Genomic DNA, 12013 nt, shown 5'->3' on the forward strand with positions numbered 1-12013 from the left:
ATGGTCATAGACTCATCCTCTGAAACTGTAAGCAAGCCCCCAGTTAAATGTTTTCTTTTGTAAGTTGCTTGGTTATAGTATCTCTTCCCAGCAATAGAACAGTAACTAAGATAGTTTCTAAATTTTAAATACATGGTTAACCAACATTCTTGTTCCCTTTTAGAATTATAGCATTCAGCCGGCCTGTGAGATATGAAGATGTGGAACACAAGGTGACAACGGTCTTTGGGCAGCCTCTTGATTTGCATTATATGAATAATGAGGTAAGAAAGATGGATGAGGAAGGGCCAAGAAGGACAGCCATGTGCATTTTCTTACTTTTTACCTGAAAATGTGTTAGTTTGTTTCTTTGATATCATCTGAGGGTTTTCTGTTTCTGGAGCCTCTTGTTAATTGCAACAACTGGGGTTTTATTTACTGCGTAAGGGACGGTTTGACTACCTTTATCCTCCCTGCTCAGTAACACGTAGGTCAAATATTCCATGGCGGGATAAGGTACAGTGCCAGAGCCAAGGCTTTTTCCTTTGTTTCTTTATATTTCTGTAATATGTCTTTGCTGATGTTGTTTTCCCTCAGCACAGCCTTGACAAAAGTGAAGACCTTAGCAGGGCTGGGATGGTGTCAAGCACTAAGGGATAGGGGCTGGGGATTTAGCTCAGTGGTAGAGCGCTTACCTAGGAAGTGCAAGGCCCTGGGTTCGGTCCCCAGCTCCGAAAAAAAAGAACCAAAAAAAAAAAAAAAAAAAAAAAAAAGAACTAAGGGATAGATCATCTATTACAGTCACAAACGGTAGATTCTTCTTTCAGAGTTTAATTCTGATTGTAGCTTGTTTCAAAAGTTAGCGTCTAAGTTAGCGTGGTGGTACACGCCCTTAATCCCAGCACTTGGGAGACAGACAGGCGGATCTCTGAGTTCGAGGCCAACCTGGTTTATAGTGAGTTCCACAACAACTAAGGATACACAGAGACACCCTGCCTCGAAAAAACAAACAAGTTAACATCTAATACATTGATTAACTATTTCATTCCTTTCCCCAACAGTCCTTATTTATTTCTGTCCCATATTTTACCTAGGAAGAAATTTTTTTGAAAATTATTTTTCCTGCTCTTAAGAAAGGGTACAATTGGTTTAGTCTAGTGGTTTCTATCACTTTGAAAGGCAATGTATTTATGCTTATGTAATAGAAAACATGTATGTTAAGGGGAATGTGTTGGGGACAGTTGGCGTGAGTCTGCCATCCAAGTGCTTCACCACTGAACCACATCATTAACCTCTTACTGTGTAGTTTTGTATTTCATAGCAAGTTAGAAAATATCTCTATAGTTTAGTCCCTAAATTGGTGGTTGCCGAGATGTGTGTGCATATATGTGTCACAGATTTATTTACTTTTTTAAAGACAGTCTCAGTATGAAGCCAAGGCTGCCTTGATCTTATGATCTTCCTGTTTCAGACGCCTCTGTGCTGTGTATACATCTGGGCTTAGTTGCTGAAGGTCTTTTTTTTTTTTTTTTTTTTTTTTTTTAATACAAAGTCTTGTTAAGTAGCCCATGCTGGCCTTAAAATTGTAGTCATTTTGCTTTTCCCTCTCAAGTCCTGGCATTAAAAGTGGCATGTGCCATTATACCATCCAATGATCTTTAGGTTTTTTTTTTTAAATAAATTTTTAAAATATGTCAAAATTGGTAAGAAAATCACTAACTATAATATACAAAAATATAGATGCATCTGGGTGGCAGTGGCCAAGCTAAGTCAGTCAAAGTGACAAGTCTTTTTGTTAGTGTCATTGCTGTTGTACTGGGACAAGATCTCTATCTGTAGCCCAGGCTAGTCTGAAGCACACCCTGTTGGCAAGGCAAACTGGTCTCACACTTGTGTAATTCTCATACTTCAACCTTTTTAGTGACTGTAATAGGTGCGTGCCACTGTCTCTGGCCTAAGATTAAAGCTTTAAAAACTGAGCTGAGGGTCTGGACATGCGGTTAGTGTTAAGAGCACTCAGGGGATGCAGATTTGGTTTCTAGCACCACATGGAAACTCACTGCTGTTCACGATTCTACTTTCAGGAGATGTAACACCTTTTTCTGGTCTTTACAAGCACAAGGCACACACATGATACACCTTCATTTATGCGGGCAAAACATGCATCTACATTAAAAAAATAAGTATACTCTTTAAAACAACAAAGAATTGAACCAAAGGGCTATAGAGGTGGCTCAGCAGATAAAAGAGTACTTGCTTTTGCAGAGGACTCAGTTTTGATTCCCAGCACCCATATCAAGCAGCTCATAATGACCTATAATTCAATTTCTAAAGGATACGATGTACTCTCTGGTCTCTACAGACACCTGCATGCTTGTGGTACACATATACATACACTCAGACCCACATATAAAATAAACTTTTAAAACAAAGAGGTTCGGGGTTGGGGATTTGGCTCAGTGGTAGAGCGCTTGCCTAGCAAGCGAAAGGCCCTGGGTTCGGTCCCCAGCTCCGAAAAAAACAAAAGAAAAAAAATGCAAAAAAAAAACAAAGAGGTTCAGCAGTGCAGTGCATGGCTTTAATACCAGCACTCAGAAGACAGACAGAAAGCTCTCTGTGAGTTCAAGGCCAACCTGGTCTGCAAAGTGAGTTTCAAGATAGCCAGGGCTACATAGACCTTGTTTCAAAAAACAAACAAAAAGCAAGATATACATGCATGTAACACACACATGTATACACTGTATGATTCCACTTACATTAACAGTTTAGAAAATACAAATCTGTAGAGCTAGAAACTCTGTGGCTGGCTGCCTGGCCGTGGTGGTAGGAATGGGGAACAGCCTATAAATGGGCACAAGAGATCCCTTCGCAGTGATGGCACTATCTCAAGACTGAGAAGAACTGGCAGATGCACAACTTTAAATCTCTTTAGGAATTACTTCACACTGAGATGAAACAAAACCTTAGGATCCAAATGTAGCCAATGAGATTGTTTCCTCTCTAAACATATTTTAGCTTTTGTTTTTGCAAAGGAAAGCATTGACATAGATTTACATTTTGTATGATTTTTTTTTGTGTCCTATTGTAGCTCTCCATCCTGTTGAAAAACCAAGATGATCTCGATAAAGCAATTGACATTTTGGATAGAAGCGCGAGTATGAAAAGCCTTAGGATACTACTGTTATCCCAAGACAGAAACCATGTAAGTAGCCTCTCATGGCCCAGCAACTGAAGAGAGTTTACATTTCTTCATCTTGCTTAATTGATAGGAATATTGTGTTTCTTAGTGAAAGTAAGAGTATGGGATTCAGCCCCATCAGGAACCAGCAAGTTTTCTACATTTGATTTCATTGGGAGCCAGATTGTTAGAGTCAGTTACAACAAAGATTATTTGACTGACAGTATCGGGGTGGGGGGTATTTCATGATAAAGGAGAAAGCGTACACACACATACACACACACACACACACACACACACACACACACACACACTCACACACAGTCCTTCTATTAGATTTTGAACTTTATGAGAGATATTTATGCAGCATAGGAGTTACCAAAAGCTATAAGGGATTTGAGACTCAAACTTTTTGCACCTGACTTCCTCAACTCCAAGGTCTTGCCTTGCCTTGCCTTGCCTTGCCTTGCCTTGCCTTGCCTTGCCTTGCCTTGCCTTGCCTTGCCTTGCCTTGCCTTGCCTTGCCTTGCCTTGCCTTGCCTTGCCTTGCCTTGCCTTGGAAACACATTATAAAAAATATACTTTTACTTCTGTTTACTGGGGGGAAATGGCTGTAGAGTTTACCAGTTTAAAGTGGCTGCTTTACCAAATGTCTGGGAAATATCTCTTACATAATTTCCTGTACTGAATGGATCCTCTGGATGTACATTCTGTGAGTTCAGTATGCTTGCAATCTTGACCTGTCTGTCATCACTGTAGATGCATGTTCCTGAAGGTTTCTTGGCACTCTTCCCTTTTCTTAGACTTGAAGACAACAAACTGAGTATGGTTCTATGAGATGAGATCTGTGGACATAAGAGTACCACAATAGTTTAGGTGGACTAACCCGTATGCTGCCATTTTAGTTTACTTTGTTTTGTTTGTTTGTTTTGAGATAGAAGGAGAGAGGGGCTTTCGCTCTTGCTCCCTCTTATTCTTTCTTGCTCTTAACCTCTTCCCCCTTTGTCCCTTCCAGTACCCATACCTAGTGACACATTTTCTATAACATACCTCCTAATACCTCTAAGGCCATACATACCTCTTAATCCTTTTAATTTTCAGCCAGTCCCACTTCTTGGTGACTATGCTTTCAAAGCTATGAGCCTGTGGAGGCCATTTTCATTCAAACCACAATGATTGCCATCTGCCCTGCTTTAGTTTCCCACTCTTATCTTTTTCACCTTCTTCATCCTATTCCCCCCCTTATCTGCAGTCAGTCCATACATTCTTCTGGGGTGTTGCTTGCTTGTTTGTTTAGCAGCCAGTTTGATTTTTTATCTATTACAGTGTATCAGTATTGTTGGTTATTTTATTATTTTATTTCTTCTGTTTGGATGTGGTTTTCATACCAGTTCATTGTCTTCTCATTGCATATTTGTAGATTATATCACCAAAGACTATAAACTCTATAAGAACAGGAACCATGTCATTGTTTTAAGACATTTTTCCATCCTTTCTCTAAATAATACACAGAATGCTTTGGAAACTCTGTCTTAGTTAGAATTTTCAATTCTGCAATAAAACCCCATATCCAAAACACAAGGTAGGGAGGAAAGGCTTGGCTTACACTTCCATTTCACTGTTCATCATCGAAGGAAGTCAAGTTAGAAACTCAGAGCAAGAACCTGGAGGCAGGAGCTGATGCAGAGTCCATGGAGAGGTGCTGCTCACTGGCTTACTCCCCACGACTTGCTCAGCCTGCTTTCTTATAGAGCTCAGGACCTCTAGCCCAGCGACAGCCCCACCCACAACAGATGAAGCCCTCCCCCATCAATCACTAATTAAGAAAATGCCTTATGGGGCCAGCTGTAGTGGCCCACGACTGTGATCCCAGCTCTCAGGAGGTAAAGACTGATGGATCTCTGAGAGTTCAAGGCTACCCCCCTGGTCTACAAAGGGAGTCCAGGACAGCCAGGGCTCTGTTATACAAAGAAACCCTGCCTTGAAAAACTTAGAGGAGTAAGAGGGGAAAGGGAAAAAAAAAGAGAGAAAAATGCCTATAGCTGGATCTTATAGAGGCATTTTCTTAATTGAGGTTCCCTCCATTCTTGTGTTGACATAAGACCAGCCAGCACAAACTCTTAGCAAAAGTTGATCATTTTAACAAACTTTCCTTCCCTATAAAAGAGGCTGCATTGGCACTTTAGTAGAACTATCACTTCTGACTGACTGTGATGCCTGTACTCCTCTGATCCCCTGATGAGAAGTTAAAGACAGCTAATTATTTACATCCATTTCCCAGTTACCAAGAGGCGCATAAGGTGACAGATATAGCTGTGGTACAGAATTACTGAAAAGATGATTGACCATCTGAGCTCTGACCCTCATGGTCTTACATACGACAAACACTACATAAATGTCTCAGGTCCTATAATTTAAAGCAGTGGTTCTCAACCTGTGGGTCACAACCCCTTTGGGAGTCAAACAACTTTTTAACAAGGGTCACTTAAGACCACTGGAAAACACAGATGTTTACATTATGGTTCATAACAGTAGCAATGAAAACAATTTTATGGTTGGAGGGGTCACCACAACATGAACTGTATTAAAGGATTAAAGCATTAGGAAAATTGAAAACCACTGATTTAAAGTTATACACTTAAAAAAGCAAAGCTGGTGTACATGGTCCTCTCGCCATAATACATTTATTGGTTTATTTTTGCACATAACTTTTGAATTTCTAACTTAGGTGTACAGACTTTATGTACTATTTTCAGTGCTATTTCTGCAAGTCTCTTAAGTTATGCTTTTACTCAATATTATCATGAACATTGTGCCAGTATTTCTCCTTAATAATTATAACTTACAATGACACATAATTTCCTTGACAAGATATACCATAATTACATAAAGTTTTTGGTGGGTTACTAAATTTGGTGGGCAAATTTAAGCTGCTTCTATTTTTAGCATTAATAAATACCTATATTTAACAATAACAGTTGAGGTTAAATGGGGTGGGGAATGCCTTTAACCATGGCACTTGGGAGGAAGAGGCAGGCAGATTTTTTGTGATTTGGGACCACCAGCAGTGAGACCCTATCTCAAAAGCAGCAAAATAATAATAATAATAATAATAATAATAATAATAATAGAAAGATGGGGTCACAAGTCTCTCAGTGGGTGAAGGCTCTTGTCTCTAAGCCTAACCACCTGAGTTCTAGTCTGATGACCCACATGGTGGAAAGAAAACCAACTCTCAGAAGTTGTCTTCATATATATGCTATGGCATATATGCATCTTCACACATACATGTATACACAGAGTAAAATTTAAAAGTAAAAATGGGGGCTGGAGAAATGGCTCAGGGGTTAAGAGCACTAACTGCTCTTCCAGAGGTCCTGAGTTCAAATCCCAGTAACCACATGGTGACTCACAACCATCTGTAATGGGATCAGATCCCCTATTCTGGTGTTTGTGAAGACAGTGACAGTGTACTTATATATATTAAATAAATAAATAAATCTTTAAAAAAAAAGTAAAAATGGTCAGCAACATGATGAGACTCTACCTCCAATAAATAAATAAATTAATTAATTAAAAATATTGTTAAAAGAAATAAAAATAGATGACAGTGGGATGACTCAGAAAATAAAGGCACTTACTGCCAACCTTGATGACCTGAGTTTGGTCTCTGGAGCCTACATGGTGGAAGGAAAGAACTGACTCACATGAACTATCCTCTGGCTTCTACATATGCACACACAGAAGTAAGTATAAATACATAAATAGTTATTTTTAAGTAAATAATTGTTTTAAAAGGTGGTGATCAAGGAAAAATACCAATCATTAATCCATATCATCTACATGTATGTATACATGCACATGAAATATCCATTTTTGTGCTTTTAATTTCTATTTTTTCATTAACCATATATTTATTTTTTAATTTGAAAAGTGAAATAGGGCTGGGGTTGGTGGTATACACCTTTAATCACAGCACTTAGGAGACAGAAAAAGCCAGAATATCTCTCTGGTAGTTCAAAGTTAGACTGGTCTACACAGTGAGCTCCAGAACAGCCAGAGCTGTATAGTAGAGAGACCCTGTCTCAAAAAGAAAGAAGAAAAGTGAAATACAAAATGTAAAGTAGATAGACTGGGGTTTATAGCTAGTTCAGTGGTAGAATGCTTGCCTAGAAAGTGCAAAGCTCTGGTCCTGGATTTAACCCTCATTCACAGAAACAAAGAAAAAACAGATACTTATAACCTATAAGCCCATAGTTTTTAGTTGTTATGTTTAGTCACTGTAAAGTTGCTCTGTGAAATTGCTGTGAAGTGTTTCCAGGATTGCTGTGCATTCATTACTGGTTGCCAGTGTACTGGTAGTTCATAGACTGGAACCAGAGATTACACTGAGGTGCCTGCTCCAGCATGCTGTATCCGTGGTCTTCAGTTCCTATCACTGATAAATGTTGACCCTTTTATTTCTCTTCTGTGAATCTTTGTTCCTGTGCATTTAAATGTTTGTTTGTTTGTTTGTTTGTTTGTTTGTCTGTTTGTTTGGGACAGTCTCTAGCCCAAGCTTATGTTGACCTTACCATGTAGCTTGTACTTCTTGATCCTCCTACCTCCACCCCAGAGTACTGGAGTTACAGGTGTGCATCACCACAGCTAGTTTTACTCAGTGCTGGAGATGAAACCCAATTGTGTGTTGGTGTTTTACCTGCACTACATGTGTGCCTGATGTTCATAGAGACCAGTAAAGGGTGTTGGATCCCTAGAATTGGAGTTGTATACAGTTGTGAGCTGGGAATCAAACCTGGGCCCTCTAGAAGAGCATCTAGTGCTCTTCTGAACTCTCTCTCCAGCCCCTACTACTCCCAGTTTACAGATTTTTAAAACCGAAGGTTAGAGTATATGTTCTTTGATACATTTTAAATCCATGCTGCCAAGATTGAGTCAATCCCCACTTTGTGAAAGGCTTCATGTCTAAGCAGAGAACTTTGGATACGCATCATAGAGCTCTTCCCCTAACTTCAGGGCTGTGGGGCCCCTCCTTGCCCTTTTCCCCCCAGTATGTGGTTGGAGCTGTTTTTTCCTTTCTGACTCTCAGCAGAGAGCTATTGCACATCGGAGGCTTCAGCAAGAACATTCACTTCCCCTTAGTTCTGACTTCCTGTTAAAGCAAGACAGTTTGTCAAGACAACCCTACATGCGATAAAGTCTGGCATGGGAAGGCTGGAGAAGGCTGCTTGGCAACTGAACTTGCCCCTGGAAGCGGGAAGCCTTTTTCCTGAAGGACAGGATATAGAGATTGTTTATGTGGTACTTCCCCCCGCCCCCTGTTGGGAGGTAGAAGAGATACAGAGAAGCAAGCAAAAAACTTCAGCCCAAATTGTAGCTCTTATTTTTACTTTCGGTAATCTTTTTTTTTTTTTTTTTTAAATTATGTCCCAGTGTCACTTGCTCATCCTCAATATTCAGTTTCAGGCTTTTTCAGTGTAAAGCCCCATCCATTGTTTTAATGTCTTGCCTGGTGGCTTAACTGGACTAGCAGAAGTTAAGGATGAAGGCAGGAGCCAGTGTGGGTGTTGAGTTCCCCTGGAACGAGTAAGATAGTTTTGAGCTGGCATGTAGGTACAGGGAGCTGAGCCTGGGTCCTCTGTAAGAGCAGCAAGTGCTCTTAACAGCTAAGCCACCTCTTCATCCTCTTAATAGATGACTTAATGAGAATAGGGCATTTACAGCTCTTTCCTGTTCAGTAGATTGTTACATGGATGCCTGCCACTCTTTTGAATCTGGGTCGTCACCCCTTGAATTGGGACACCAGGTTTTTTTTAAGATTTATTTATATAAAATTTATTTATAAATTTATTTATATATGAGGACACTGTCACTGTCTTCAGACACACCAAAAGAGGGCATCGGATCTCATTACAGATGGTTTTGAGCTACCATGTGGTTGCTGGAAATTGAACTCAGGACCTCTAGAAGAGCAGTCAGTGCTCTTAACCGCTGAGCCATCTCTCCAGCCTGGGGCACCAGATTTTAGTGCTTATGTATCACTAAAACTGTGAAAATACATCAAGGATAGTGATTTGCCAAGATAGATGAGGATTGAGATTTCGTGAAAAACCTGGTAGCTCATATATTAAAAGGTGCCTGAGGAGTGTGAGGAGTGTGAGGAGAGACAAAGATCCTCCATAGATCTGATTATACCTTTGCCTCTTTCACAGACTAGTTCCTCTCCCCACTCTGGAGTGTCCAGGCAGGTTCGGGTCAAGCCTTCCCAGTCTGCAGGGGATATAAATACCATCTACCAAGCTCCTGAGCCCAGAAGCAGGCACCTCTCTGTCAGTAAGTATTTTACTCTTTTCTTCACTGTCCTTGTAAGTTTGATGTGTTCACATTTAAAATATTTAACTATTCAACAATCACCAAATGCTCATTGACTATCATGGTGCAAAGTAGTGCTCTGTTTTTATTTGGGGTACAGGGGACATGAAATTACTCAGACTCTCAAGGATCTTAGAATATAATAATAGGATGCCATGATCAAATTTATTTTAAACATCCCTGAGAAAGCGATCTCAGACATTTGTTTGAAGACTTCCAGGGGACCTGTTAAATTAGGGGTCAGATCCTTGTGCTTCATGGAAGACGCCAGCCAATCAGCTGAGTTATCCTGGAAGCTCAGAGCATTAACAGTGTATACAACTGAGTAGCAAAGAAGTTGTGTAGTTCCTCCTGAGGAAAGAATTCTGAATCAGGCTTGTGCACTATATAACATAATGTAGTGTTCCTCTGGATACTTCTCAAGGTCTCTCTTAGTTAGGGTTATTACTGCTGTGATGAAACACAGTGAGCAAAAGTTGAGGAGGGAAGGGTTTTTCTTTTTATATAATAGTTGGTCATTGAAGGCAGTCATGGAAGGAACTAAAACAGGGCAAGAACCTGGAAGCGGGGGCTGATGCAGAAGCTGTAGAAAAGTGCTGCTTTTTTTCTTTATTTTTTTTTTTAAGATTTATTTACTTTATTTATATGAGTACACTGTAGCTATCTTTAGATGTATCAGAAGAGGGCATCAGATCCCATTACAGATGGTTGTGAGCCACCATGTGGTTGCTGGGACCATGTTGAACTCAGGACCTCTGGAAAAGCAGTCAGTGCTCTTAACCGCTGAGCCATCTCTCCAGCCCCAAAAGTGCTGCTTTCTTATGGCACTCTGGACCATCAGACCAGGGGCCTGGACCACCAGATCAGCCACAGTGGGCTGGGCCCTCCCACAGCAGTGAGTAAGTAAATGATCTAAGGCTTGTCTTCAGACCTGTCTTAATGGAGGCATTTTCTCAGGTGAGGTTTTCTCCTAGATGACTCTTAGCTTGTGTCAAGTTAACATTAAACTAGCCAGCAAAGTATTTGGGGAGAAAACCCATTTCTTGAACTGTGGAATTTTTATCAAGATAGAAATCTTGAAACTGGAGAGGTGGCTCAGTGGTTTAGAGGAGGTACTACTCTTTCAGAGGACCAAAGTTCAGTTCCTGGCACCCATGTCAAGTGGCTCTAAATTGCCTGTCACTCCAGCTCTAAGGGGTCCAGTTCCTTTTGCAGACCTTGGTGGTCATCTGCTCTCACATGCACACATGTTTACGTGTAAAAATATATAAAGAAATCTTTTTAAAAATCCAAAGGAGGGGTTAGGGATTTAGCTCAGTGGTAGAGCGCTTGCCTAGCAAGCGCAAGGCCCTGGGTTCTGTCCCCAGCTCCGAAAAAAAGAAAAGAAAAAAAAAATCCAAAGGAAATCTGACTTTCTCAAACATTTGCATGTGTCTACTGCCTTAATGATCTGAGATACCTGCTGCTGCCACTAGGAAGCCAAGTTTTCCTTTTCACATAAGACAGAATTCTGTCAAACTTCACTGCTCTCTGCAGATCCTGAGCTGAGTCTGGGGGATGTCAGCTTTGTTCTGCTTCTGAGCCTGTCTGTGAGTGATGTTCTTCCCAAGAGAGTAGCAAGGAAAAATGAGTTGCTGAGACACTGGCATTGCCTCACTGAGTAATTTCTGAACTCAGGCACTCATATTAAATGTTTTTAGCTGCATGCTTGAATGTAAATGAAGTGCAGATTTTTAAGTAATTGATGGGTGGGTTTTCATAAGCTGGTTGAAGAGAAAGAGGCAGGATCTCAGCAATTGCTGTGCAGAATATCCTAAAAATCCAATTGGCTGGAACCTGAGAAATATTAGCAACTTGACTTTTAAAATAATGTATATATCTGTTTTTCTGAATGTATGTACATCATGTGGATGCCAAATGTCTTTAGAAGCCAGGAAAAGGCACTGAATTTCCTGGAGATAGAGTTGCAGGTGGCTGTGAACTAATCACACAGATGATGGATATTAGAAAAGAAATACATAGCGACAACAGACTTATGATTTAAGAAATTTTAGACAGGATGAATAAATTCTCACAAAATTAACAACATTGCAAATCTGAATCAGTGTGAACAGATCTTGGAGGATTGGAGAGTTTTTACATTGTCAGGAACTGGAATGGGGCTTCTATGCTGTGCTCAAGGTGAGCCCTTGAGGCATGCTATCAAGCATGTGCCAGCCACTCACGAGGTTGAAATAGGAGAATTGTGAGTTTGAAGCCAATTTGGGCAAAGTTGGCAACATAGGGACATCTGTTTCTCCTGTTCTTTCACAAGAACCATAGAGTTAGTGAGTCTGGGTGGGTTTCAGGCATATCATAAGAGGGGAGAGTGGAGAAGCAGAGAAAAGCTTTCCTAAAGTCTTTGTAGAAATAGAAGAGGAAGGATGGGCAGCATCCTTCTTTGTAATTGCTGAAGACTGTCACAGGGCAGTAATTGGGTTTTCT

At 40.4% G+C, this 12013-nt stretch overlaps 1 protein-coding gene across 2 annotated transcripts in view; it reads left to right on the forward strand.

Moving 5' to 3' along the window:
* Positions 1–12013, forward strand: part of Map3k3 (mitogen activated protein kinase kinase kinase 3) — a 68414-nt gene that overhangs the window by 30668 nt on the left and 25733 nt on the right. For both annotated transcript variants that reach the window (XR_015630647.1, NM_001107058.3), the window contains 3 exon segments: positions 164–263; positions 3068–3181; positions 9370–9490. Coding sequence is in view for 1 of the 2 variants with exons in the window: in NM_001107058.3 (NP_001100528.1) it covers positions 164–263; positions 3068–3181; positions 9370–9490 (335 nt within the window). In the remaining variant the exon portion in view is untranslated.

Source organism: Rattus norvegicus, chromosome 10, assembly GCF_021556685.1.
Source record: "Rattus norvegicus strain SHRSP/BbbUtx chromosome 10, alternate assembly SHRSP_T2T, whole genome shotgun sequence".
Classification (NCBI taxonomy): Eukaryota; Metazoa; Chordata; class Mammalia; order Rodentia; family Muridae; genus Rattus; species Rattus norvegicus.